Below are 27,093 nucleotides of genomic sequence, written 5' to 3'. Positions count from 1 at the left end.
ATCTCTTGATTGTGATATATATTTAAAAGTATAATTAAGTACTTGGCTTGTATGTGTTTACACTTTTGATTGAGTAGCCTATTAAATACTTTTTTCACATAGTTTTACATACTGTCTTATAAGTTTAAATTGTTCGAAAATATTGATTTATGAAGAAAACAGATATGTTCCTAGTTCTGAGTATGTGAATGTTTGTGTACGCTAGTCCCCTGGTAGTGTACATAGGAATTCATTTCAAATCTTCTTTACTCTTTCCTCGCCATTGACAAAGATTTCCGGCAATCCATGTTTTCACTGTTATACGGTAGTACGGTACTATTACGCATCTTCTGAAAGAGTCTCTGGATCAAAACACAGGTGAAGAAACAACAGAATTAAGCATTGCTTACACGACCATCAAACATTAAACAGCATATAAATCAAAAATTCCATTTTCAATGTTACAGGATGAAATGTCAACCCAGGATGAGGAATAGGACTGTGAAGCTTTGGGTGTGTTGATGAAACCAATCCACTCCATCTATGTTTTGATCATCATTCTGAATCCCATCTGGACATAGTCTTTTGACTCAGTGAGCTTCAGACACCCATTTTCCCCTCTCACTGTTTTAGCAGCAGAACACTGTCCACATGTGAGGGAACGTTTACTTTGTTATTCAATTTGTGTGGTGGTGTTTGGCTTGGCACAGCTGCTGTCAGCACATAGGCCAAGATATTCCCAGGGGGTTTTTTTTTCGTCACGGCATTGAGATTTCGTGATGCTTCTGACTTTTTGCTCCATGTGACTCCAGCTAAAACCGTTAAAGTTTATGTACTGCGGCACAGCACTGGTCAGTGTGAATGTAGATTTGGCAGTGAGATGCATAGCTTCTGGGAAATAAGAGACCACGATTCAGATCTTTAGCCTTATTGTAGTCTTTGTTGCAAGCCTGATTGACGGGATTGACTAATTGATCCTCTGTCTTCATTTAACCATCTACAGGTTCAAGCTACAGAACAGATAATTGACAAAAGAGAGAAAGAAATGGCTAGTCAATTAAACGCTCAGAGAACTTGAGAAAATGAATAAAAAAGGAAACTATTATGTGTAGAAAAGTAAAATCAGATAAATGAAGCTAAAAAAAAGTAAATTTAATGCATAATAATGTTTCTCTCAAATATAACAATAAACTCAAAACTTTATGAAACTGTAGCGAACCACCATTAGAAATGTTATCTGTCTTGATCATCCGTTTATGTTTCTTTGTAGCATTCTCAGGCTTGTAGAAATAGAAACCACACCCCTTATGACCGAGTTTCTTAGAAGAAGAATATCACACACTACGTTCAGGAGTTAATATTCTTTGACACCCCTCTCAGCCTCATGACAAATTACAGTCTTTTTTCACGTTTTAAAAACACTTTTACTTCAGTGTCTTTAAGACCTTTACAAAGTGCTCTTGAGCAGTCAGAAGTTATAACAAATACAATTTATACGAGTTTGCACATGAAAGGAGAACTGACCCTCATCCATTTACTATTTTAGACTACTTATTTTTATTATAAAACATAAAGACAGATGCATGTTTGCTATTGTTATTTGAAAATTTGTAATTGTGTGTTGTACTGTTGTAGTTTTGCCAAATCTTTGCTGTTTAAGAAGCATATACATTTTTATTTGTAACCTAATATTAAAATATTATTATATGTATGATTTTATTTTTCGAGCATGAACTGTGTGTGTTTCAGGTGCTGCTACTGTGGTCTTTATGTCTGGACTTTGACTAGGCCTAATTTTCTTGTTAGGGGAAAAAGCACAGCACAGTATGCAAGTTTCACCGCTAGAGGTCGCTTATTCAAAATAATAACAAAGGCGTAGCTTGATGACTCCGTAAATGAACGTTTAATTCACTGTTACTTTCTGTTTCTTTGAAAATTATTGTGCAATTTAGTAGTTTCCAAGTGAAAATTGTTTCTACACCAAATTATTTTCAGTTTAGTCACACAACTGTCAGACCTGACAAGAAGCTCTAGCCAACATTGATGTAGGCTAGGCTGTTTGCTCTTTTGAATCTAAAGGACAAATGTGTTCCAATGTAGTGTTCGTTAAAATCATGTATGAGAGTTGTTGCAATTGAGAATTGTATTTTATGCCATTTAATATTTTAATAAATGGAATGGTAAAATGTTGTTTTCTTTATTACTAAAGTTAAGACCTAAATGAAGAAGTTAGAAGTGAGGTAGTTCCAATAGTGACCTCCTGTGGAGAAAAACAAGAACAGAGAACAAGAGCAAAAATTAGTTCATTGAGTAATGTCTTAATATGGGGCAAATGTTTAGATCCCGCTAACGTTTATAGGAGCCTGATTCAAAACATTGTAGATCATTTCTGTACTTCTGTACTAAAATGTTGATCAACAAGTATAGTCTTTCTATTGATGCTGGCTGAGTTCATGACCTTAACTGCAGGCAAGTTCATGACCTTACATGAGAAATTGTCATAAAATAACCAAAAAAATAAAAATAAAAAGCAGTATTTCTGACAACTCATGCATAATAGGGTTAAATAACAAAGAACTTTTATTTCTTATGAATATTTGAATAATAAACCTTTAGACTCAGTTTAGACTTTTAAAATGTTTCTGCACAAAAAGGCACTTGTGTGGAGATTTTATCTTCAGATTTTTCCCTGACCCTCTTTTCTCAGTAAAGTGGGGTGCACACTGTTGCTGAAAACACAAACCCTTTTTAGCAGTAAGATGTCAGTATGAACAAAGGCACAGATCCCTTAACAGTCCATATCTGCTGCCAAATCTATTGTTCTAAATGTGTGTTTTTTTTGTTTTTTGTTTTTTTATTTGAAGAGTATAAAAATTGCTACAAGATGGGATATGAGAGTGCTTAATATAAAAAGCTACTTCCACAGTTGGTTTGACATAGTTTAGAACTTCTAAACTTTAAAAAAGCCAGACAAAGCACAAACAGATACATTTCACTGGAGGAAAAATGCAACATTTTAACTGAGTAAGCAAATCCAAAAGAAGGCATGATGTTCTTTTTCACTAAATTTGCATGTACAAAAAATACCTCTTTCATTACATATCACTGATGGAGATAAGTTAAAATCTCTTTTCACAGATAAACCTCAACTTGTGTTTGCAAGAAACATCAGACCAACTGTTTGGCTGTTTGACGCTTTGCGTCATTATTTTAGATTTCCTATTTAAGATATATATATTCATATTCCAACTCTATTTTAAATCTGTGACAGTATTGAAGTGTGTTACTGTGACAGTAATGATTTGAGTGTGTTTGTGACATGCTCAAGAGATTAGTTTTCAATTGCTAACAAGCATCGGTCAAAACTAAAGCCACATTTTCAAAACTTTACACGCATTCAATGAAACAGGAGTCTATGCGGACCAAACTGTGAATCATTTTTCATTGCTTTCACACAAAATGCATTCAATGACCACATTTTCCAAAAATCCATGAACTGAATGAAACACAGATCCATGAATTTGCAAAACACTAGCCTATTTGCAGCATATTTTTCGATATGTCTATGTACAGTATTTATTGTCTATACAGTCCCACCTATGGCCGGAAGGGCTTTGAAACTGCAGCGAGGGACAGCTTTAAAAATCATGAACAAAATGGAAAAGAGCAGGGTGTCAAGACATGTTTAATATCTAACTTGAAATAAACACAGAGCGAGAAACTGAAAAAGCAGACGTGGCGCAAACAGGGTTGCCAGGTTTTAACAACAAAACCCAACAAATTGTTACTCAGAACTAGCCCAAAACTAGCCCGATCGCGTTTCAGGGGGGTCCCCCGGTAAAAATTTGCGTTCCAGGGGCTAAATATCATGTTATTTGGGGTCGCTTAAATCTGCAGACATTAAAAACAACTCATGGCAACGGTGTTAAAGTAGCCCAAGCCCGCAGGAAAACCACTCACTTGGAAACACTGGGCGCAATGGTCAAGTAGTCTATATAACACATTACAGATCAAAAACATTTTCTCTTTTTCATCACTACTAGGCTAGGGCGAACAATGGGCAAAAATTATTAACATTTATATTACTTGACGTATATAGTGATTAAAAGATCAGGGGCTTTTGACAATAATCAGGCTACTCAAATGGGTTAATGTAGGCATAAAACCCAACAAAATGGGTCAAAATAACCCAACATGTGTTCTGTATCCAGCGTCCCAGCTAACAAAATTATGCTCTGAGAACGTTTTCCAAACATTCTGTTTTGGTTGTGGGAATGGTGATTTGAAATGTTCTAAAAATGTGGAAATGTCCAGTTTACTTAACGTTGCTGGAACGTTATTTTAAAGACCCCCTTTGGTGAAAATCAAGTTTTTAATGTTGTTTATATGTCTATGTGGTGTTTTAAATATGCTTTAATACAAACCATGTACAAATTCATATGTCAATACCATTGCTGAGTAGAATGGTTTGAAATCAAAGAGTGGTTTGAAATCGCTGGTGTCTGTGACGTTAAAAAACTACCTTGTAACCAATCACGTCAATGTGCCGGTGGGCTTTAGCATATCATTAACAGCGAACTAGCAGGGGAATTTCAAGAGAAGCCAGGTGATATGTTGATATGAAAAATCGTGTAGATTTAGCAATATGGCGAGTGTATGATGTACATTACAATGTTATGATGAACTATATGCTTTTCTCCACCAACGTTCTGAGTTGTTCAAAGCGTTTTTAAGGATACTGATTATTAGAAGGCAGCTGTTTGATTCTGAGAAGGCGAACGGGAACATGGTTTGTGTAACATTAGCAACAAATTATTATCTGTTTGATAATGTATTCAAGCAAAAGGCTAATCATATTAATTACTGTTATGTGTCCAATGTTGTTGACACATAAAGAGCGATACCATTGTGCAAAACGTTTACCTCGGTAAGTTGACCGAGTGGATCTCTGGGCTGGCGTGAGTGTGTGGAGGCGGGGCTAATTTGCATATTCATTGATCTGCATATAGTAAATGAGGCAAGGGTGTAGAGTTAGGAGAATTAGTATTAGAGTTAGTAGAATTAGGAGACTAATTACAAATAGGAGATACAGGCCTACTGTTAAATAATCAGAGTAGGCCTATGTGATTTATTTAATAGCATGTATTACATTGTTTCATTTTGCAGCTTGAGTCATACAATAATAATATGTGTGATATTAGTTAGGTATAGGTATATTAGGTATATTCTCCCAGGATTTTCTTCGTAAAACAAACTATTATGCAGTTAAAGGGAAAAAAAGAGAAAGATCTATGATTTCATGTGAGATAACTGTTGCCAGTTCATATAAATTGAATGTGAATGAGTGACAAGCTGTCTGCATTATGCAGGTTATTTTTTTTCCTAGGTACTCAAGATTAACATGGGATTGGCGGAAACTGTGTGTGTTATGTACCCTTTAAAAGGTCATGGCAGAGCAATAAAGTCAAGTAGTCTAGTCAGTGCAACCCCTACCAGCAGGCCTAACTGTCTTTTATTTCTGTTGATTGTATGTTTGCAAACTCTGATCTCATTTTTGATGGTGCCAATAAACTACTTTGTTTCCTTCGCAAGATGTAGTAAAATTGCTGTCTCAAAACGTCCTTACAAACTTTTTTGGACCTGTACTTCCACCACTACACCCCGATATTCCTCTTTTTCTTCAGTCAGTGAGATGACTCTGATATGTAAATATTTGCACAAGCTTTATTAGAGAAAATACAGTTTGCTCACAATTCAATATAATATGATCACAGATATGTGTGTTTAATAGATGTGGGAGAGCTATGAATTAAGAGCAGAATGCTAAGTTAGGATTCTGGAAGAGCTCAAAGAAAGCATTTGATGGACCTCTAATCCAACAAGCAGAATAAATGATTATTCAGTGATCATATATTTATAGTGTGCAGTTATTCTCAAACAGCTGTACATTTTGCACCCAGTTTGCATTCAGAAATCCCTGTAATTCCAGCAGGCTCCTTTTAGGGATATTGACTTTGGTGTTTTCTTCTTCATTTGGGGCCCAGTAAGCTTGGGAGACCCATGCATTTTCCGTACTGTTGTAACAGCAAAATGCCATCCACATGAAAGAGGGAATGTTCACTTTCTTTTTCATTTTATTGTTACCAGGTATAGCTCCGGTCAGCACATGGGCTAAAACTTCATTATTGTTATTTTTGCATGTGTCCATGATTTCTTTGGTCTCCTCTTCCATGCGTTTCCAACTGCCGGCATTAAAGCTGATCTTCTGTGGCACTACATTGGTCAGTGTGAATGTAGATTCAGCAGTGTCTAAATCAGCTGCATGACAGCAGGGAAACAAGTGGCCGCGATTCACTTTATAGCAGTTTTTGCAGTAGTCTGCACTGATTGCCTGGTTTAAACATGGCACAGTCATCTCAGCAACAGGAGGATCAAGCTACATGTGTTTAAAATAAAGAGAAACAGTCACTAAAACACTAAGATGAACCTCACTATTAATGGTATATATATATATATATATATATATATATATATATATATATATATATATATATATTTCAATAAATAGTTAAAAAAAAAAAAAGAAAAAAGAAAAATCTGTCATTATTTGCATGACCCTTATACTGATAAAAAAAAAAATGCTGTTATTTTTTCTCTGAAACACAAAATGAGTATTTTTTTTTTTTTTTTTTAGACTTTGTTTGAGAATCTTCACACACATTTCCACATATATATATATGTGGAAATGTGTGTGAAGATTCTCAAACAAAGTCTAAAAAAAAAAAAAAAAAATACTCATTTTGTGTTTCAGAGAAAAAATAACAGCATTTTTTTTTATCAGTATAAGGGTCATGCAAATAATGACAGATTTTTCTTTTTTCTTTTTTTTTTTAACTATTTATTGAAACAGCCAATAGAATATTTACAGAAAAGAGTAAACTAAGATGCCAATAGATTATTGTACAATATGTGTATATCAATGAGCACATATAGCAGACATAGGCTACATTATAAAGCTCTATCTCTATAGACATCATAATAAATCATTGAGAAAGAAAAAAAAAATGACTATGAAAAACATTACCTCAGACTCAGTCATCCATTCCTTATTTGGTCTTGTGAAATGTCCTTTCTCAGTGTATTTGTAAGCCGAGAAAACAGGGATCCTATTAGTTGTGTCATAGAGAGTTGCAAATCTGTAAGCGTTCTTATATTTCTGACAGATTAGTTTGTAGCGGTTATCCTTTGAGAGTGAATTCTCCAGAATGCCAGGAATCACTGAAGGCTGTTCGTTTAAAAAAAACTGGCTGCATGCGCTGAATGATTTTACAACTTCAGTCATGATTAAAGGCAAGCCAAACGCCAACAACACTGAGATGACAAACGGACACATCTTCATCTGCACATACTCAATGACAAACCAAAAAATAAAGAAGAAGGGATTGTAGAAACACAGATGCAGTTCCACAGAAAGATTTAACAATTCAAACTCAAACCTCTCTGAATGAACTCTGAATGAATTCCATGTTCGCATTCAAATAGTGTACCAATAGAGACAACGCCCACATATGCTCACTATTATGAACTCAACTCCCACTGAGTTGATAAGAAATAGACTCAGATTTCACAGACTGGCAGCAGGTAAAACAAAAATAAAGAATTAAAACAAAAAATGGTAGACCAAAACTAACAATCTTCACAACTTTTGTCATCACAGAACTATACAAAGACTTGAAGTAAAAACTATATATAGGCTATATATATTAAGTAAATACTTGGATTCATGACTTGCCAACGAGCACCAGCTTTTTTTCAAATCATTTTTTCCAAATTTTCATGGTCCCCAGAATATTTTGTTGTATGAATATCTGAACACCCCAAACCCCAAACATTTTAGCTTCATGCATTCTTTTTTAATCACTTGAATGTGGATGTTTCATAAAAAAGCAACATTTTGAAAAAAAAAAAAAGTCTTTGTCAAAGATTGGATTCAGAATGATGATCAAAACATAGTAGATCAAGTCCATCAACACCACCAAAGCTTCACAGTCCTGTACCTCTTCCTGAGTCGATATTTCATTTTGTAACATAAGGCAGTTTTGATTTATATGCTGTTTAATGTTGATCTCATTATTTTACATGTGTGTAAGCAATGCTTATGGCCCTCCCTAACAAAAAAGAACTGCAGTATATTAAAGTACAACTGCAGTGAAACTGCAGTACAAAGTAGTATAACTGCAGTATAATTAAGCACAACCATAGATTTGCAGTATAATGAAGTATAATCACAGTACAACTGCAGTACATTGAAGTTCAACAGCAGTAAAACTGCACCAAAGTAGATTTCTGGAGCACAGGGAAGCATCAAAGTAGATCGCTGGAGCACAGGGAAGCATCAGAGTAAATCGCTGGAGTACAGGGAAGCATCAAAGTAGATCTGTTATTTTTTGCTTTATCCTGTGTGAACTCTGTCATGATTACCTTTATTCTCTCAAGTCTTATTTTATCAGTACCACCACAGAGCTCAGCCATTCCTCCAGTCCCATCGCTGCTGGATGCTTGGAGCCCTGTGCTGTCTCTGGGGAGTCCCTGCAATGACGTCGAGCCACAGGTCGAGCAACCACCAGCAGCGCCTATCCTGGAGAATCCTTTGGCCCCGCCTCCGGCCTCGAATCTCTTTGCTCCATCTCGGCCCATCAACCTGTCAGCTCCGTCTTGGCTCCTCTTACCTTCGGCTCCACCAGAGACCCTCAGTCTAGTGGCTCCTCCGGGTTCCCTCTTCCCACAGGCTCCCCCTTGGTCAGTCGCTTTCCTGTATTTGGTTGCATTGTGAGTATTTGTTTTCTTAATTTTCTGGTGTTTTTTCTCTTTGCATATGTTTTTTTTTTTTTTTTTTTAGAATTTCAGTGCGTTGAGCTCTCTCCGCTATCGTATTATACATCATACAACAAAAACAAACAAAAAAGGGTATTAAAACAGGGTGGACAGAAATAAAATCAATCCTTTGTCTTTACAGATGTAAGTGCACAGTAATTTGTGCAAGACACAATGTTTTATTAAAACACTCAAAAAGAGTGTCTTAATAGAAAAAGACAGTTTAATGCTGAGCAGACATTTGCAGACTCTAGATATGCAGAAGTGAAATTTAAAAAGGAAGAGAAGGAAGAGACTCTTTATAATTATTACTGGAATTGTGTTTATTGTTTAAAGTATTACTCAATACTTGCAGTGGTGAGTCATTTCTTATTTTTTCAAGAATTATCAAAACAAAAATAGCCAATCCAATATCATATCCTAACTAGCACATTGCTCTCAAGAAGGGTTCTGTTCTTACATTATCAGGTAATATTCAAGCACTTTTATGACAACAGAGCAGCAGTGAGCATGTGAAGTTGTCCTGGCACGATATGTTGTATGCTAATTTTTCTGAAAAAGTATACAAGTATATATAAGTATAAGCTTAATTTGTATTGATATTAGGACATCATCAGATTTCAGCATCATTTCTCAGCCATTTGTGTTTTTGCGCATAGTAAACAAAGGCTGAATAACTTAGGCCTATAAATATTAGGTGCATTTAATGGTTATTGTAATCAGGATGGCACGACACTAACAGCACATCATGCGGGCATGGTTATACAGTACTGTGTCAACGCATCTGTTTGAACTGGCTGACCATGAAACTGGTCTGGCAATATACACTATATTGCCAAAAGTTTTGGGACACCTGCCTTTACGTGCACATGAACTTTAATGACATCCTATTGTTAATCTGTAGGGTTTAATATAGAGTTGGTCCACCCTTTGCAGCTATAACAGCCTCAACTCTTCTGGGAAGGCTTTCCACAAGGTTTAGAAGTGTGTTTATGGCAATTTTTGACCATTCTTCTAGAAGCGCATTTGTGAGTTCAGGCAGTGATGTTGGCGAGAAGGCCTGGCTCTCAGTCTCTGCTCTAATTCATCCCAAAGGTGTTCTATCAGGTTGAGGTCAGGACTCTGTGCAGGCCAGTCAAGTTCCTCCACACCAAACTCACTCATCCATGTCTTTATGGACCTTGCTTTGTGCGCGCAGTCATGTTGGAACAGGAAGGGGCCATCCCCAAACTGTTCCCACAAAGTTGGGAGCATGAAATTGTCCAAAATGTCTTGGTATGCTGAAGCATTAAGAGTTCCTTTCACTGGAACTAAGGGGCCAAGCCCAACCCCTGAAAAACAACCCCACACCATAATCCCCCCTCCACCAAACTTTACACTTGGCACAAACAATGCAGTCAGGCAAGTACTGTTCTCCTGGCAACCGCCAAACCCAGACTCGTCCATCGGATTGTCAGACAGAGAAGCATGATTCGTCACTCCGGAGAACACGTCTCCACTGCTCTAGAGTCCAGTGGCGGTGTGCTTTACACCACTGCATTCGACGCTTTGGTGATGTAAGGCTTGAATGCAGCTGCTCAGCCATGGAAACCCATTTTTGGAAACCCAGACTTCTGCGCACTTGAATTCACTGAGCTCCTGAGAGCGACCCATTCTTTCACAATGTTTGTAGAAGCAGTCTGCATGCCTAGTGCTTGATTTTATACACCTGTGGCCATGGAAGTGATGGCCACACTTCCATGGTGAGAGTAGTGGGTCTGAGTGAACCCGTGGTTGAGGACCAAATTAACTGCGTGCGGACTGGAGGGTTAGTCCTAGAGCTCTTCCTGGACTAGAAAAATCTATTGGAGATGTCAAACAGATTTAGTCGCTGAGAGAAAACCACAGAGAAAGACAGCCAATGTGGGGAAGAGACAAATTAAAAAGAAAAAAAAAAAAAAAAGAAAAAAAAAGTTTGTTACATCAAATGCATACTTTTGCTACCAGACAGATGGACAGTTAATGAGAGTGTGACTGAGAAAAGTTTTTGTTTCATTTAGAGAAAATTAGTTAATGTGTTTGAATCGTTTGTCTAAAGTTAAGACTTTCAAATAATTTTAAAAGTAGCTAAATTAAAAGTAGGTGCTCTTTGGAAAAAAGAAGTTGCCAGAGTAGTCAGAATTGTTGCTTAATCTGCATCCCTGGAATGAGGAAGAAAGGAAGTAGGGGAGCAAGTAGGAAAGAAGAAAGGAGAAGTTTTTAATGGCAAAACTGAACTCTGTCTGCTGATCTACAGAGTTTTGAATGCTTTAGTAAACTACAATCCCATTCTCTGAGGATACAACACAGATCTTATCAGATAATCAGACAGAGCAAGAAGCAAAGCATTGATCTGTGATCTAGTATGTGTTAAGAGAAAAAAATAAATAAATGCATATACATGTAGCTTATATAGAGGTGTGCTGAATTTTTTCAAAATATTCATGTGTCCCTAATAATATCCAGCAGTCTGCTGTAAATGGTGTCAGTGAGGTAGTAGGTTGGATGTTACGTGTTGGAGTTTGGGGATGGTTTGGTGAACATGCCCATTTTGAAAATCTGCTTAGGGCCCCCAGAATCCTAAGGCTGGCCATGTCTTTCCAGAAAATTGTATTAGAAACATTTCATGCTGTCAAGTACAACAAATATTTTATAGGTAAAGGTAAAAAAGGACTTGTGTGGAGAATTGATAAAGACCGACTACAAAGCAAAGCCATGCAGCATCAGAAGTCAAATACTTCTGCTACTTCGTTTGTGTCGACCATTGTGGTCTTTCTGGTGATGCTGGTGTAACCCACACAAGGTTACTGGTGTGCAACTCTCTACTCTGCCTGCGGGTGGCGCGTACACCCCAGGGAATTCATTAGTAAAAAAAAACACGCCTTTCTTCCGGTGAAGACGTTGCTAGAAAGCAACAAGGACTGGTATGAAAAATATCCTTTAAAGGATAGAAATTCAAAGGAAAATCTCGTACCATATATTGAAATATTGTGTGTTCATTAGGTTGAAAGCTGTGTGAGAGAGAGTTAAGTCGCATGACAGTGAGCTCTCAAGATACCTCCGGTAAGGATGCTAATACTAATGAGTGTTATGCTGATTGTGCAAGCTCCATTATGGCGCAAAATACCGTTCTTTTAAAACCAATCGGAGTTGTGAACCTGATTCTTGCTGTTTGATACCATATAGACACAGATTCAAATTGTTTTATGTTGTTTAAGATGCTAATAAAAGATCGCTAATCACGCTAGCCGCATGCTAATTGTTAACATTTAAATGCTTTAAGTTTGATTTGGTTTGTTATGCTAGCTCAGCTAAGCTAGACACCACTGTAGCAGATCTTTGATAGTGTTTACAGCACTAAAGGTGCTTTCATACTGTTTTGTTGACTTAAAAGTCATTTGTTTGACGGTTCATTTAATTGTTAATATACATGTTTGATATGTATATGAGGAGCAGAAGTTCATCTTAACTGTTAAAAAGAATAAATATGTTAAAATGTGATGTTTAAAATGTTATTAAGATGCAAAAGTAGATTTAAAAGGTAAAAAAACATAAATATCTGGTTTCAGAAATGGGTTTCTGAAATCCTATGATTTATTTTTGTACTGTGAAATGGAAGTACATGATTGATTGATTGTTGTTCATTGGAACTGACTTATGTTAAGTGGTGTGATGTGTACCTCTTCATTTGCATAATGATTAGAGTATTTATAACCTTTACAATTGGTTATATTTGATTTGACATTTGAATGGAGAAAAGTTGATTAGATTTGAACAGAAATGAGGCAATTGTAATTAATGCATTCTGTACTGTATGTATAGATTGGTTTTAGAAAGGGATAGACCATCTGAATCTGACCCTGGCGGTCAGTGGCGAGCCAACCACAGAAGTGAATGCATCAAGAGCCCGGTGTGGCCAGCCGTGGCATCTTTGGAACCATCATCATCCTGTGCCTTCATTTGAGATACAGATAAGAATACACGTAAACCTACCCGGGTAGTGAAAAGAACATATATATACTCCAAGAAATACACACACACACCAAGAACTTTCATGGACTCTTTCTTTATTTGAGGTTATTTATTTTGAGTTTGTGCGCTGTGCACTCAGGAAGCCGGCTTAGGTAGGCAGGGAATGTAAGTAACTGCCATTCATTTTGTATAATACATTTTTCAAATTTACCTGTTTTGTGTTGTCTGTTCTCTGCTGACCTTTTACTATTTTAGGCTCCATTGTCATATCTAGAGCTTCTAATACAAGCCCAGCTTTAATTTCTTACTACTTAAATTAGTTATTAGTTACACTAACCTAAGACATGGGTTACACTGGTTTATCAGCAATGCTGGTCTTTTACTACACATGGTTTTCAGTGTAGATGTCACAAAAAGTGAGATTAAAGCACCAAGGATTAAAATTGTACCGCTATTTATTTCCTTATTAATTACAAATTGTTCAGTTTAAGTTGTACAACAGTTAATTACATAAAGCCTGAACAAAACTTTTCCATGTCAGAGAAACATAAATATAATTTGTTTGTTTGTTTACTTACATGGCAGTAAAAATCTGCATCTTCATTTTATGGTAAAGAGCTGCTCAGACATTCTGCCTAAAATTTCCTTTTGTGTTTTGGGGAAGAAAGGACATGATTCTGCTGTTGTGACTTTCAGTGGAAAGTAATATGAGATGCTGTTCACACGATATAAAATATGTGAACAGATTATGATGGGAAATAAAAGCAAAAAAGTCAAATCACTACAGACACTAGTATCATTTTGCAAGCATTATGAAAGCATTTATTTGTTTTGCATAACAGTGATCAAAGAAATAACATGGGTCAGAGTTACTAACAGAAATCTGTTAATGTTATTCTATCATGCCACCTTCACATTTAGAGCAAACTAACTGCATGACTTCAAGGATCTTTGAGCTGCATAATCAGGTTCAAACCGATGCTGGAAATTAATTGAATTAAGGACCACCATGTCTTCAGTATTTGGGTTCAAGTTAACCTTCATTCACTTTTTTTTAAAAACTTAAAACAGTTACCGTTAAACGGTACGGATCCTGCACCATATTTTTTCTGCAGAAACTCAGACTGAAATTTGTCCAGAGATTTTGCATTGATTGTGTTTACATTACTTTCTTTGTTTTCAGCCCAGTGAGCTTGGGAGACCCATGCTGTACCATTATAGCAGCAGAACACTGTCCACATGTGTGAGGGAATGTTAACTCTCTTATTCAAGCTGTTGGCAGAGCTCGACACAGCTCCTGTCAGCACGTACGCCAAGATATTAGTAGAGTTGTCTTTGTCACGACAGTGAGAATCCATGACATTTCTAACATTTTCCTCCATGATACGCCAACTACCATTATTAAAACTGTTATACTGTGGCACAGTATTGGTCATTGTGAATGTAGATTCAGCAGTGATGTCATCAGCTGCATGGCTGTTGGGAAATAAGTGACCACGAGACAAATTTTCCTGTGTCCAGTAGTCTCCGGTGAAAGCCTGATTGACACATGGTTCACGCATTTCCTTATTTGTTTCCCCATTAGTTTCAAGCTATAGAGCATAAAGAGAAAAAGATGAACAGAACATGAGAAAATCAGAAGCTAAATGATTATGTGCAGAAAGATAAAATCCAGATAAATAAAGCACCAACAAAATATATAAGGTTTCTCTCAAACACAGCTGGAATTTTTTTTTTTTTTTTTTTTTTTTTTTTTTAGAAACATTAACAAACCTCACCTGTGGCTCAATCATCCATCGAGGACGTGGTCTTCCTGTATAATGCCCAGTATATTTGTAGGCTGAGAAAACAGGGATCTTCTTTTTTGTGTCGTAGAGAGTTGCAAATCTATAAATGTTCTTATATTTTTGACAGATTAGTTTGTAGCGGTTATTATCCTGTGAGACTGATCCATTCAGAATGCCAGGAATTACTGGAGACTGTTCATCAAGGAAAAACTGCCTGCATGTGCTGAATGAATTTACAACTTCAGTCATGATGAACGGAAATCCTAATGCCAGGATCACAGAGATGACAAACAGATGCATCTTCACCTGTGCTGAACTTACTTGCTAACCTAAGTGAAGTGAAGTGAAGCTGAGATAGTTTGCAGAAATCTCTCACAATTCAAACTCGAGCGCCTCTGTACAGACTTCAATTCCCTCTTCACATTTAAATAGTGTACACGCCTAGAGACAACGCCTACACTCACTCATTTCTATGAACTCAACTCCCACTGAGTTAATAAGAAATAGAAACGTTAATATTCTTTGACACCGCTCTTAGCCCACTACAAGCCTGTGTGTCTTTCATTTGTGGTCAGCACTATCTTTAGCCTTTTTCAACAAAAGTGGAGAAAAGAGCAGCTATGTTTCCACTGACATAGATCCAAACAGCAGTGAACAATTAAACGTGTTACGGACATGTTAAAAAAATATTTTTTAATTGTGTTTTTAAGACCTTTACATCTTGAAGTCAGAAGATAACAAATCCAAATCATATCAGTTCCCACATGTGACAGTTGAATGACCCTCATCCACATACTATATTAGCCTACTTGTTCTTTTATTATAATACATAAAGTCAGAAAGCATCAGATAAGTTGTTTAACAACAAATGCACATTTACAGTATTTGTGATCATGTGATGCTACTGTTGTCACTGTAGTTGTGCCAAAAGTTGTGCCAAAACTTTGCTGTTTAAGAAGCCTGAGTATTGATAAAAATTTAAATAGAAATCAAATGTTACCTAATATTAATGTTAATATGCTTTTGTTCATTTTAAAACAGTAGTTTGTTTTATACTCTCACAGTAAATAGATTCTACCTAAAAATGAAGGTAACACTTTACAATAAGGTTCATTAGTTAAACATTAGTTAGTGTATTATGAACTAACCATGAGCAATACATTTGTTACTGTATTTACAAACCCCATTTCCATAAAAGTTGGGACATTTTGTAAAATGCAATAAAATCCACAATCTGTGATTTGTTAATTCTCTTGAACATTTTTTTTTAACTCAAAAAAGTTCAAAGAAATGATTTCCAATGTTTTCACTGAACAACATAATTGTATTTTGTAAATATAAACAAATTTTGATTTTGATGGCTGCAACACACTCCAAAAAAGTTGGGATAGAGGCAAAATAAAAGTGAAAAGATTATAGAATATCCAATTTAAACTGTTTTAAAACAGTCCACAATTAGCAGGTGAATTGGTAATAGTTTAGGGTATCGTGTTTGGGTGTAAAAGACCTTCTCAGTCTTTGCAAGCAAAGATGGGTCATAGCTCACCACTTTGTGCCAAATTTCATGAGAGAATTGTCAAACAATTCAAAAATCACTTTTCTCAATGCAAGATTGCAAAGAATTTATGTCTTTCACCATGTACCATATGTAATATTGTGAAAAAATTCAGGGAATCCAGAGAAATCTCAGTCTGTGTACAGCCAGGCAGTATACTTCTGTTCAGTGTGCGTGACCTTCGAGCCCTCAGATGGCATTACATGAGAAACCGTCATGCAAAGCCACATGTGCTCGGGAGTATTTTGGAAAACCGTTGTCACTTAACCCAGTCTGCCGCTGCATCAAGAAATGCAACTGATATGCAAGGAGAAAGCTATACATCAGTTTAATGCAGAGATACTGCCAAGTTCCCTGGCCCTGAGCTCATCTCAGATGGTCTAAAAAAGACAGTGAAAATGTGTGCTGTGGTCAGATGAGTCCACATTTCAGCATGTTTTTGGGAAAAAACTGACATCGAGTTCTCAGTCCCAAAGACGAAAGGGACCATCCAGACTTTCATCAGTGACAGGTGCAAAAGTAAACATCTGTCATGGTATTGGGGTGCATCAGTGCAAACGGCATAGGTGACTTGCATATTTGTGAAGGAACCATTGATGTGGAAGCATATATTGGCATTGTACAAAGACATAAACTGCCATCAAAATGACATCTTTCCTGGGAAGCAAGACATGCCTCATTCTGCACGTGATACATCAGAGTGGTTTCGTAGACACTCTACACCGTAGAGTGGATGTCCTTGACTGACCTGCCTGCAGTCCAGGTCTTACTCTAATTGAAAATGTATGGCCCATCATGAAAAGGAGAATCAGACAATGATGACCACAGACTGTTAAGCAGCTGTCTTGTATCAGGCGAGATTGGGCAAAAATTTCACTTGCAAAACTTCAACAATTAGTATCCTCAGTTCCCGAACAATTAAAAAGTGCAATTTAAAGGAAAGTTGATGTGACACAGTGTTAAACATACCTCTGTCCCAACTTTTTTGGAGTGTGTTGCTGTTGTCAAAATAAAAATGTGTTTATATTTACAAAATACAATTAAGTTGGTCAGTGAAAACATTGGAAATATTTTCTTTGTATATTTGTCAGTTAAATAAAGGTTCAAGAGAATATAACAAATCATAGTTTCTAGATTTTATTACATTTTACAAAATGTCCCAACTTTTCTGGAAATGGGGTTGTACTAACCTTTGTTAACATTAGTTAATGAAAATACAGTTATTCATTGTTTGTTCATGTTAGTTCACAGTCCATTAACTTATGTTAAGAAGACTTTAATAATGTATTAGTAAATGTTGAAATTAACATAAACTAAGATTAATAAATGCTGTAGAAGTGCAGTTCATTATTAATTCATGTTAACTAATGTAGTTAACTAATGAACCTTATTGTAAAGTGTTACCAAAAAAGAAAAAAAATTAAAAACTTTGTCTTTTTTTGCTAATGTACTTTTTATGTATTTGCCATGTTTGGCAATGTTCTCCAGACGAGGTGGCAAAGTTTTTCTTAGGGTGGCAGTGGCCACTGCATGCAGCACTGGTAGATCCACCTCTGTGATGAATAAAAGCCAAACACCAGCAGCATGGAGATGACAAACAGATGCATTTTCAGTGTTCAACTGAATCACAAACCAAAAATAAAGCTGAAGTGGTTGATGAAACGTTGATGTAATTCTCACGTTTCAAACCACACTTCTCTGAATATATTCCCAGTATGCATTTAAATAGTGCAGCATAGAGACAACACCCACACACTCATTACTATGAACTCAGTTCTCATCGATTTTCTAAGGAAAAGCCTCACATCACACACTGAGTTGAGGTGTTAATATTCTTTAACACCTCTCTTAGCCCACTGCAAGCCTGTGCTGCAGTAAAGTCTTATATTTAGGGTTAGTCCTCTTCAACCAAAATGTTGCACGGTCAGGGGAACTGCAAAGCACTCTCTGAAAGGCCCATGTTTTCATTGACTCGAGGTCCAAATGATGGCTGAATGTTCATGATGGCTGATTAAACTGTTACTACTTTCTTACCCAAGCAAATATGACAAGTCATGGTCTTTGTTTGCAAGTTTTAAAAACACTTATTAATTCAGCTTTTTAGGACCATATGACTTGCTTTTGATTCATAAAATACAGTGTTCATGTTTTATTTTTTACTGTGTGTTTACTTATTACTCTTTGAAAATCACATCCATTCCATCCTAAACAATAGGCTCTAGTTGTGAACTAATTGTAAAACCATGAGTCCTGTTGGCCAGTCGAAATGGGGGCGCAAGCAGTTTTGCTAGACTTACGATAATGTCAGTGGTTGGTTGTGTAAAACACACACAGACAAAGGAGCTTCAATACAAAGGTCTTTAATGACAAAACTCAGGAGATCAAACACACGCAACCTAACATAAATGAGAACCGACAGAGACTGAGAGAGAACACAGGGAATATATACAGGACAAACAAAGGACTAAACAAGACTTAATTAACAAGACACACCTGGGACAAATGAACTGAAATGAGGGTAACCATAGGAACAAATAAGTGGCGGGAAAACAAGAAACAAAGGAGAACACGTGACAAAAGGAAAAACAAACAGAACCCTGACATTACCCCGCCTTCCCGGAAGGTGCGTCCCGCGCCGTATAACATCCACAGAGGTGGTAGGGTGGGCGCCATGGCGGATCGGGCAGTTTAGGGGACCACGGCGACGCAGGTAGTTCAGGGGGCCATGGTGGCGCAGGCAGTTCAAGGCACCATGGCTGTGTGGCCTCCGTGGCCTCGGTCCTGACCCCAGGCTCAGCTACTATGGCCATGGGTATATGGTGCCCCCCAAAAAATTCTTGGGAGGAGCTATGGGTCTCGGAGTCTGTAGCGGACTCAGGGACTGGGGCCATCTCTGGACTCTGGTCAGGGGCTGAAGCCGTCACTGGACTCTGGTCAGGGGCTGGAGCTGTCACTGGACGCTGGTCAGGGGCTGGAGCCGTCACTGGACGCTGGTCAGGGGCTGGAGCCGTCACTGGACGCTGGTCAGGGGCTGTAGCCTTCACTGGACGCTGGTCAGGGGCTGTAGCCTTCACTGGACGCTGGTCAGGGGCTGGAGCCGTCACTGGACGCTGGTCAGGGGCTGTAGCCTTCACTGGACGCTGGTCAGGGGCTGGAGCCGTCACTGGACGCTGGTCAGGGGCTGTAGCCTTCACTGGACGCTGGTCAGGGGCTGGAGCCGTCACTGGACGCTGGTCAGGGGCTGTAGCCTTCACTGGACGCTGGTCAGGGGCTGGAGCCGTCACTGGATGATAGTCAGGGACTTAAGTCATTGTGTGGGTGGCCCAAACACACACAATTGCTAGTGGCATTAATGACACTGTAATGTCCTCTGGGCAAGGAGCGAATTCAGGAACTGGAGCGGGCTCATGGGCTGGAGCCACTTCAGGGCTCTCGACGAGGCAGGGAGTCGCCTCAGGACTCGGGACGAGGAAGGGATATATATATGTGTGTGTGTGTGTGTATATATATATATATGTATATATATTACAACTGTTTCAACTGGCTTTAAACTGAATTAAATTACAGAGAGATTTGCAGCTTGTACCGGAGACCTCTACGCCGAACTCGAACACTTCTCACTTGCTGTTTAGTGGTCGTGTGATCAAGACACTTAGCAAGTAAACATATTTGTGAGCTCGTGTGCACAAGTAGCGCTGTTTTGTCCCACTTTTGGCGCGTTTCCCTGGCCTAAAATCTAGTACTGCCCCCTTGTGTTGACATTGTGAAACTGCACAATTTGTAAATTATGCGTGGCGGGCCCTATGGGCGGGCCACGTATGATATATTTTAATAGACAAGCTGCGGGCCTTTTGAAATTCATCCCTGGGCCGCATTTGACCTGCAGGTCGTAGTTTGGACACCCCTGAACTAGACAGACACAAAAGCATCATAATTCTAAATGTTCTAATTAATTAGTCATTTAAATTAATATAATACTGATCATTTTTCATCATTTTCATTTTTCACATCTGTAACTTTTAATTATTTATTTATTTTTTTTTTTTTTTTTTTTGTGCTATATGCATATCAAATGTTTAAATAATTTCCCCACATTAATGTTACAAATTGTAGTTGTTTTCTTGAAATCCACCCCACTGCTAGGATCAGGCTAATCCTGTTTTTTTTTTGTTTTTTTGTTTTTTTATGGATCAAAGGTATCCCAATCTTACTAAAAAAGTTTTGAACAACGCAAAATGATGATTTGATCCAGATCAAAAGCAGGATTGGATTATGTGATCTAATCTGATTTCAGAATTCTTTTTTTCTTTTGAACAATCCATCCGATTGCCAAAATCCGATCAAATTTTTGAACATCTGGGCCCTGCATGTAAGTAACCTAAAATAAATGACACCTCCATTAGTTTTGCTTATTGCTGTCTGTCAAATCAGGTCTGAATAAGGTATGTGTCTGAATATCACTATAGTTAGGTGACCGGGATGGGCAATGTTCAGTTCACTTAGTTTTGTCGTGGCTATGACATATTAACTCGTGGGAACACGATATATCCCACGAGAAAAATATGTTGTTCCCTCAACATAGGATCTCGAGGCCACAACTTCACATCTCATGGCCACAAGGATGCTTCGAACAAAATTATCCTCTGGCCACTACATATTATCACGTTCCCACAAATTAATATCTTGCCACAACATATTATCATCCATGAGTTAATGTCGTAGCCACGACAAAACTAAATGAAACTAACATGTCCCTTCCTGGTCACCATACTATAGCTATTTTATTTTGTATTTTATTTATTTTTGCTTAATATAAATTACAATAAAACCCCTCCCGAGGCATAATCCCCATTCACCATTCATTCATTTTAACGTGCGTTTACCTATTTTAATTCAGCATCAAGTTTTTAGTTTAAAATTTACATGCGTATTGTTTTGCTGCCATTTTTTAATCACTTTTTTTTTTTTTTTGCTTTCACGTGTGTGTGTGTGTGTGTGTGTGTGTGTTTATTTAATACTTATTCATATAAACACATGAGCTGTTTCTGGCACTCTCATCATTTGCAACTGCAAGCTTTATTAAAGAAGAAAAAGCATTTACACACTAAGCACAACCTTTACTTAAGAACCGCTTGTTAGATATAAAGATAGAAGATGATAATTAATGAAAATCACTTTGGCAAAAATCTCTGTAATACCATGATTTCGCATTCTCCTATATATCTTTCGGTTTTCTGTTAATATTACAGTCATTGTAAAACAGCTTTACTTGTCTCTTCCATTTTTCATTCAGGAATATTTGTAATTCATTCAGGCTCTTGAGTCTAATATTTTCCTCATTAACTCTCTCTACATTTGATGCCCAATAAGCTTGAGAGACCCATAGTCTTTCTGTACTGTTGTAGCAGCAGAATGCCATCCACATGTAAGAGGGAATGTTCACTCTCTTATTCAGACGCATATTTCCAGGTAAAGCTCCTGTCAACACATAGGCTGAGATTTTATTGTTGTTGTTTTGGTCACGACAGTAATTGTCCATCATTTCTAAAATCTGGTTTTGCACTCTAATCCAGCTGCCATTCCTTAAGTCCTTCTTCTGTGGGATACTGTTGGTGAGTGTGAATGTAGATATAGCAGTTTCTCTATCAGCTGCATGACAGACTGGAAATAGATGACCGGGGTGCACATTTTCTGTGTTATTGTAATAGTCTCCATTGCAGGCCTGGTTGACGAATGGCACATTGATTTCATAATTTGAAGGTTCAAGCTATAGAATATAAATAATTGAAAGATTATTTTTTTTAGATAATTTGTCAATAAACAAGAACTGAAGTAACAGAGAAGTAAAACAATTCTTTTATAGCCATGAAAACAATAAGCCACAATAAGTAACATTACCTGCGATTCGATCATCCAATGAACCTTTCCTAGTTTCTCGAATTTTTGTCTTCTGGTGTATTTGTAAGCTGAGAAAACAGGGATCATCTCTGTTGTATCATAGAGTGTTGCAAACCTGTTACATTTGTTATATTGTTGACAGATTATTTTATAATTGCTATTCATTGCAACTGAATCGCTTAGAATGCCAGGGATAACCGGAGACATCCTTTTAAAAAAGTAGTCGCATTTACTGAATGTGTCGACAACTTTAGACGAGATGCCTGTAAAAAACAGCACCAGCAGCACAGAGACGCTCATGATAAACAGACGCATCTTCACCCAAGTTCAAGCAGAACTGAACTGTGAAAGTAAAACTGAGGTGCTTGTAGAAATGAGAATGCACTCAGGTCACGCAACACAAACTGTACGTAAATGCCCGTCCTCTAAAACACGTCAATTGCTTTACTGTGATGCACACACACCTAATTCTGTGAAATCAAGTTGTACACACTTTCTGAGAAGCTGAGTCACACATAATTTGAGTGTTAATTATTTTTTTTTTCTTGTTTTTTTTCACACCTGTGTGTTTAAGGGAAATTGTATAGGTCCTATTATTGGTCACCATTTTATTTTAAATGGTTTTTAACTAACTCACACATGCAATGTGCAAACACATCAGATACTTCTGATTTGCAACTGCAAGCTTTATTAATAAAAAAAAAAAGCATTTACACACTTGTAAGAAGCATTTGCTAGAATACTTGAGTGCACATCTAATTCTGCGAACTCAAGTTGCACATACTTTGAAAAACCGAGCATCACACATAATTTTGAGTGTTAGGTTTTCTTTCACACCCTTGTGTGACCTCGAAATGATAAATATAATGATAGATTGCCATAGCATTCATGTATCATACACTCTGCTGCTCTTTGCAGTATTTATTATACATTATTTATCCATGCACATAACATCTTTAAATTCATGTGCCTTGTAATCTTCAAAGTAACTTCCCCTCCCTCCATATCTTCTCTGATGATGTAATCTGTCACTCAAATGAGATCCACCAATTACATACCACAACCATCCAATCAAATTCCCAAATACAAAATCATGTCCCACCCTACTTTTTTTTTCAAGAAGCCTTTTCACGCAGATGTATGTCACAATAGGGAAGAAAAGACATTCATGCAGACTTAAAAGCAAGATATGGACTGTTTTTCCTTGTATGCTGGCTATGATATTACAGCTCAGGATAGTAAAGAGTTTGAGGTGGAATTAGAGCAACAAGTGTTGAGATGAATTAATTGCTGTAAAGCACATTGGTTTTAAGTGACACGTCATGAATGGTTTATGAGGATAGGTAATAAGAACAAATGTTTACTTTTATCTGATGCCAAATGCTTTGAACTCTTCCAGTTTACAGTTAGTCAAATGAAAATGCTGTCATCATTTACTCACCCTCATGTTGTTCCAAACCCATAAGACTTTTGTTTATCATCAGAACACAAATAAAGATATTTTTAATTAAATCTGATTTCTGTCCCTCCTTTGCATGTCTCTTCACTCAAAACATTCATAAAGAGATCGTAAAATAAATCCAAATGAATGGAGCGGTTTAATCTAAGTCTTCTGAAGAGACTTGATCGCTTTGTATGATGAACAGACTGACATGCGAGAATGAACCTCTTTGGTTCTCACACATGGCTCTGTTACCATATTTGAGTGCTGTAAACATTGTTCACTGATCAACATTTATATATGAATAAAAGTCTAGATCTGTTCATCATATAAAGTGATATGAGGGTAAGTAATTGATGACATAATTTTCATTTTTGGGTGAACTAACCCTTTAAAGTAATGTGTTTGTGTGAACTCTTGTGATTGTGTGACCTATTACTGGACTTGTATTGTACACCTTTCACCTTTCATACAATAATTCACCCCACTACTCCTCATTTCCCTTTAGACAGTGAAATGACAAGTGACTCTGATATACCATTATTTGCACAAGCTTTATTAGACACACAGTTACACACAGTCCCATAGCAGACTTCAGACATATTTTTCAAAGTACTATAATGTAGATGCTAAAAATGACATGCTACAGAGTTAAAAGCAGTATTATAGAATGCCAAGTTAGGATTTTGGAGATAAAAGCTAATTTTGCTAATTGTTTCTAATCCTACAAACAGAATAAATGATAATTCAAGTATGAAATCTGTGAATCCTTCTGCTGCTTTTAGTTGGTTGTATGCTTTTTTGCACAGTTGTTATTAAACAGCTGCACCTTTGCCCTCAATTGTTGACTCAGAAATTCCTGTAATTCCTGCAAGCTCTTTTTATTGATAGTTTTGACTTTATTTTTGTCTTCTTCTACATTTGGGGCCCAGTAAGCTTGGGAGACCCATGAATTTCCCGTACTGTTGTAGCAGCAGAATGTCATCCACATATAAGAGGGAATGTTGACTCTCTCATTCAGTTTATTGTTGCCAGGTATAGCTCCTGTCAGCACATGGGCTAAAACTTCATTATTATTGTCATAGCAATACTTATTCATGATGTCTTTTATTTCGATTTCCATGCGATTCCAACTGCCGGCATTAAAGTTGATCTTCTGTGGCACAATGTTGGTCAGTGTGAATGTTGATTCAGCAGTGACTTCATCGGCTGCATGACCACAGGGAAACAAGTGGCCGCGATTCACATGATCGCGGATATTGTTGTAGTCTTCACTGATAGCCTGGTGTGCATATGGAAGAGTCATGTCATCAACAGGAGGATCAAGCTGCAGAACAAATATTTAAAAGAAAGAGAAACAAACACTAAGAACAGAAGCATGATTAAACAGAAGCAGGTGAAATAGTCAATGTACAGAAAAATTTAAGCTAAGTCAACAATAAATAACTTCTTGTATAATCAGCATGTTATCAGGTAAATATGTAATATAAATCTCAGGAAATACATCTGAAACATTATTATGTTCTCTGAATCATGAAAAAGATTAAATTGCTATGAAACTCCTCACCTGAGGCTCAACCATCCATGGAATCCTTGGTCTTTTGAACGGTGTTCTTTGCCCAGTATATTTGTAAGCTGAGAAAACAGGAATCCTATTTTCTGTGTTGTAGAATGTTGCAAATTTGTACATATTACGATATTTTTGACAGATTATTTTGTAATGATTATTCCGAGAGCGTGTTTCCAGGATGCCAGAAATCACCGGAGGCTGTTCTTTATAGAAAAACTCTTTACATTTGGTGAAAGCTTCTACAACTTCAGAAATGGCGAATGGAAAGCTCATCGCCAGCAGCACAGTGAGGACGCTCACAATAAAAAAACGCATATTCACGCAGAACCCAAATTAAAGGCGAACTGATTGTAGAAAATTAAGTATAATTTTTTGTAACCACCTTTAGTTCCACAAGTCTTGAAAGTCAAACAGCCTCTGTTCTTGCACACTTAAATAGTTCAGCAGCAAAGACGATGATCTTTAACACTGATGTTCACACATCTGAACCTGTGAACCCACAGACTTTTGTTTCACACATTACTCATAATAAAGTCCTGCTATATCATCATATGCAGAGGCGGCCTTTGTTATTCGGAGGCCATTTCAAACAAATGGAACTTTCAATCTTCATCACTTAGATCCCGCAGCGAGCATCTTGGACAGCGTAATGACCAGGCCATGAGAGCAAAGAAATAAAAATTAGAGAACAGTTATTAGATAAATGATTTAATACAATATGAATAGGAATAGGCTACATCAAGAGGAAATGTTTTACACTTAGGCTCCTCCGATTTTGACATTTAGAACTTGGCTCATTTTTGCCCCAAGCCCCCCTTAATTTCTGTGATTGTGGGGTGCAGGGCTCTTTTAAGAGTGCAAACAAATGGAGGTCCCTTCTGTTGTGAAGCCCATTTTAAGTGAATATTGATCATACTGCTTTTGGAGTCAGCACTACATAGAAGAATGTCTATATGTTATACATCAGACCTGCGGCCTGAAGTATAAACGTGTATGCAGAAAATGGGCTGTCACGTATAGTTTTGGGGTTTTTTTATGTTCATGTTTTTTGTCTTATTTTGTGTTTTTTCACAGTATTGTTATCTTGCCATGTGCTCCCCATGTCATGTGATTTCCCTTGCCCTCATGTTTCATGCCATGTTGTCCCTTAGTCATTAGGCTTGTTCACAATGAACTACACTAGCCTGTCATCGGCTGGTGAGATCTTCCGGTTGCAGGTGGGGGAGGAGTATAGAGATGGCCGTCAGGTCTGACACTTTGTGGTTTCCGTAAGTGTGTTGATCCAAATCATTCATGGCAGACCACGGGATTTTTGCGTTGATTGTAGCTGTAGAAGTGGATGCGATTGAAATTCCCATGTTTTGAATATCAGATATTCAACATGAAGATTGGTTAAATGCAGGAACTTGTCTAAGAAAAAACATGCAACACATGTCGTCCTTGTCATCACAGAAGCTGATCAATGAGTATAAAATGTGTCATCATCAAGGCTTTCGCAGCCGATTTTGAGCTACTGCAGTGCCTGACCTAGGCGGTTGGTCTCATTTTGCTCTCGCGGTACTTTAATGGCACATGTGATCTAAGGCATTTTTTATTCATTTAAGCCTTCATGTTTGCCATGCATCCTTGTCAAGTATTGTCCCTGAACCACTGTTGGTAAGCTCCATGTTTCTTGTTCTTACTTTGGCAAGCCAAGTCAAGCCAAGCCATGCCATGCCAAGTAAAGTCTTTGATTTATGTTGAGTAAATAAACTGCACTTGGGTCCTTCTTCAAACTTGCCTCAGTGGATTAAGTTACAGAAGACTTGACCTACACCATGAACCCAGCAGTTGCTCTTATACGTCTCTGTCAGAACAGTCGCTCCATTGAAGATTATGTTGGGGACTTTTGCAGACTTTGTTTTCCAGGAGGGCTTCAATGATGTTGCCCTCAAAGACATTTTTAGAAATTGATTAAGACCAAATTGTCTTAATCCAAATTGTGGGAATTGTGGACAAG

General features: G+C 37.4%; 4 protein-coding genes and 1 long non-coding RNA gene across 5 annotated transcripts; 1 reads left to right on the top strand and 4 right to left on the bottom strand.

The window, feature by feature from the left end:
- Window positions 1–5,685: 5,685 nt before the first annotated feature.
- LOC127501620 (endonuclease domain-containing 1 protein-like) lies at window positions 5,686–9,009 on the bottom strand. Its single transcript, XM_051873727.1, has 2 exons — window positions 7,064–9,009; window positions 5,686–6,415 (listed from the first exon to the last, which is right to left on the bottom strand). The coding sequence occupies exons 1-2, from the start codon at window positions 7,511–7,513 to the stop codon at window positions 5,894–5,896; spliced, it is 972 nt and encodes a 323-aa protein (XP_051729687.1). The 5' UTR covers window positions 7,514–9,009; the 3' UTR covers window positions 5,686–5,893.
- Window positions 9,010–11,693: 2,684 nt separating this feature from the next.
- LOC127501639 (uncharacterized) lies at window positions 11,694–13,053 on the top strand. The gene is made up of 3 exons (XR_007926656.1): window positions 11,694–11,795; window positions 11,875–11,934; window positions 12,694–13,053. It is a non-coding gene; the product is annotated as an uncharacterized LOC127501639 (long non-coding RNA).
- A 586-nt stretch (window positions 13,054–13,639) lies between these two features.
- On the bottom strand, window positions 13,640–15,413 carry LOC127501626 (endonuclease domain-containing 1 protein-like). The gene is made up of 2 exons (XM_051873742.1): window positions 14,622–15,413; window positions 13,640–14,435 (listed from the first exon to the last, which is right to left on the bottom strand). The coding sequence occupies exons 1-2, from the start codon at window positions 14,928–14,930 to the stop codon at window positions 13,884–13,886; spliced, it is 861 nt and encodes a 286-aa protein (XP_051729702.1). The 5' UTR covers window positions 14,931–15,413; the 3' UTR covers window positions 13,640–13,883.
- A 5,829-nt stretch (window positions 15,414–21,242) lies between these two features.
- LOC127501623 (endonuclease domain-containing 1 protein-like) lies at window positions 21,243–22,485 on the bottom strand. Its single transcript, XM_051873740.1, has 2 exons — window positions 22,084–22,485; window positions 21,243–21,952 (listed from the first exon to the last, which is right to left on the bottom strand). The coding sequence occupies exons 1-2, from the start codon at window positions 22,396–22,398 to the stop codon at window positions 21,401–21,403; spliced, it is 867 nt and encodes a 288-aa protein (XP_051729700.1). The 5' UTR covers window positions 22,399–22,485; the 3' UTR covers window positions 21,243–21,400.
- Window positions 22,486–24,059: 1,574 nt separating this feature from the next.
- On the bottom strand, window positions 24,060–25,554 carry LOC127501624 (endonuclease domain-containing 1 protein-like). Its single transcript, XM_051873741.1, has 2 exons — window positions 25,092–25,554; window positions 24,060–24,851 (listed from the first exon to the last, which is right to left on the bottom strand). Exons 1-2 carry the CDS (start codon window positions 25,407–25,409, stop codon window positions 24,306–24,308), a joined length of 864 nt encoding a protein of 287 aa, XP_051729701.1. The 5' UTR covers window positions 25,410–25,554; the 3' UTR covers window positions 24,060–24,305.
- Window positions 25,555–27,093: the final 1,539 nt, after the last annotated feature.

Source organism: Ctenopharyngodon idella, chromosome 19 (genome assembly GCF_019924925.1).
Source record: "Ctenopharyngodon idella isolate HZGC_01 chromosome 19, HZGC01, whole genome shotgun sequence".
In the NCBI taxonomy this organism is placed as follows: domain Eukaryota; kingdom Metazoa; phylum Chordata; class Actinopteri; order Cypriniformes; family Xenocyprididae; genus Ctenopharyngodon; species Ctenopharyngodon idella.
The sequence above is the reverse complement of the archived record's forward strand: the minus strand, read 5'-3'. Positions and strand labels throughout refer to the sequence as shown.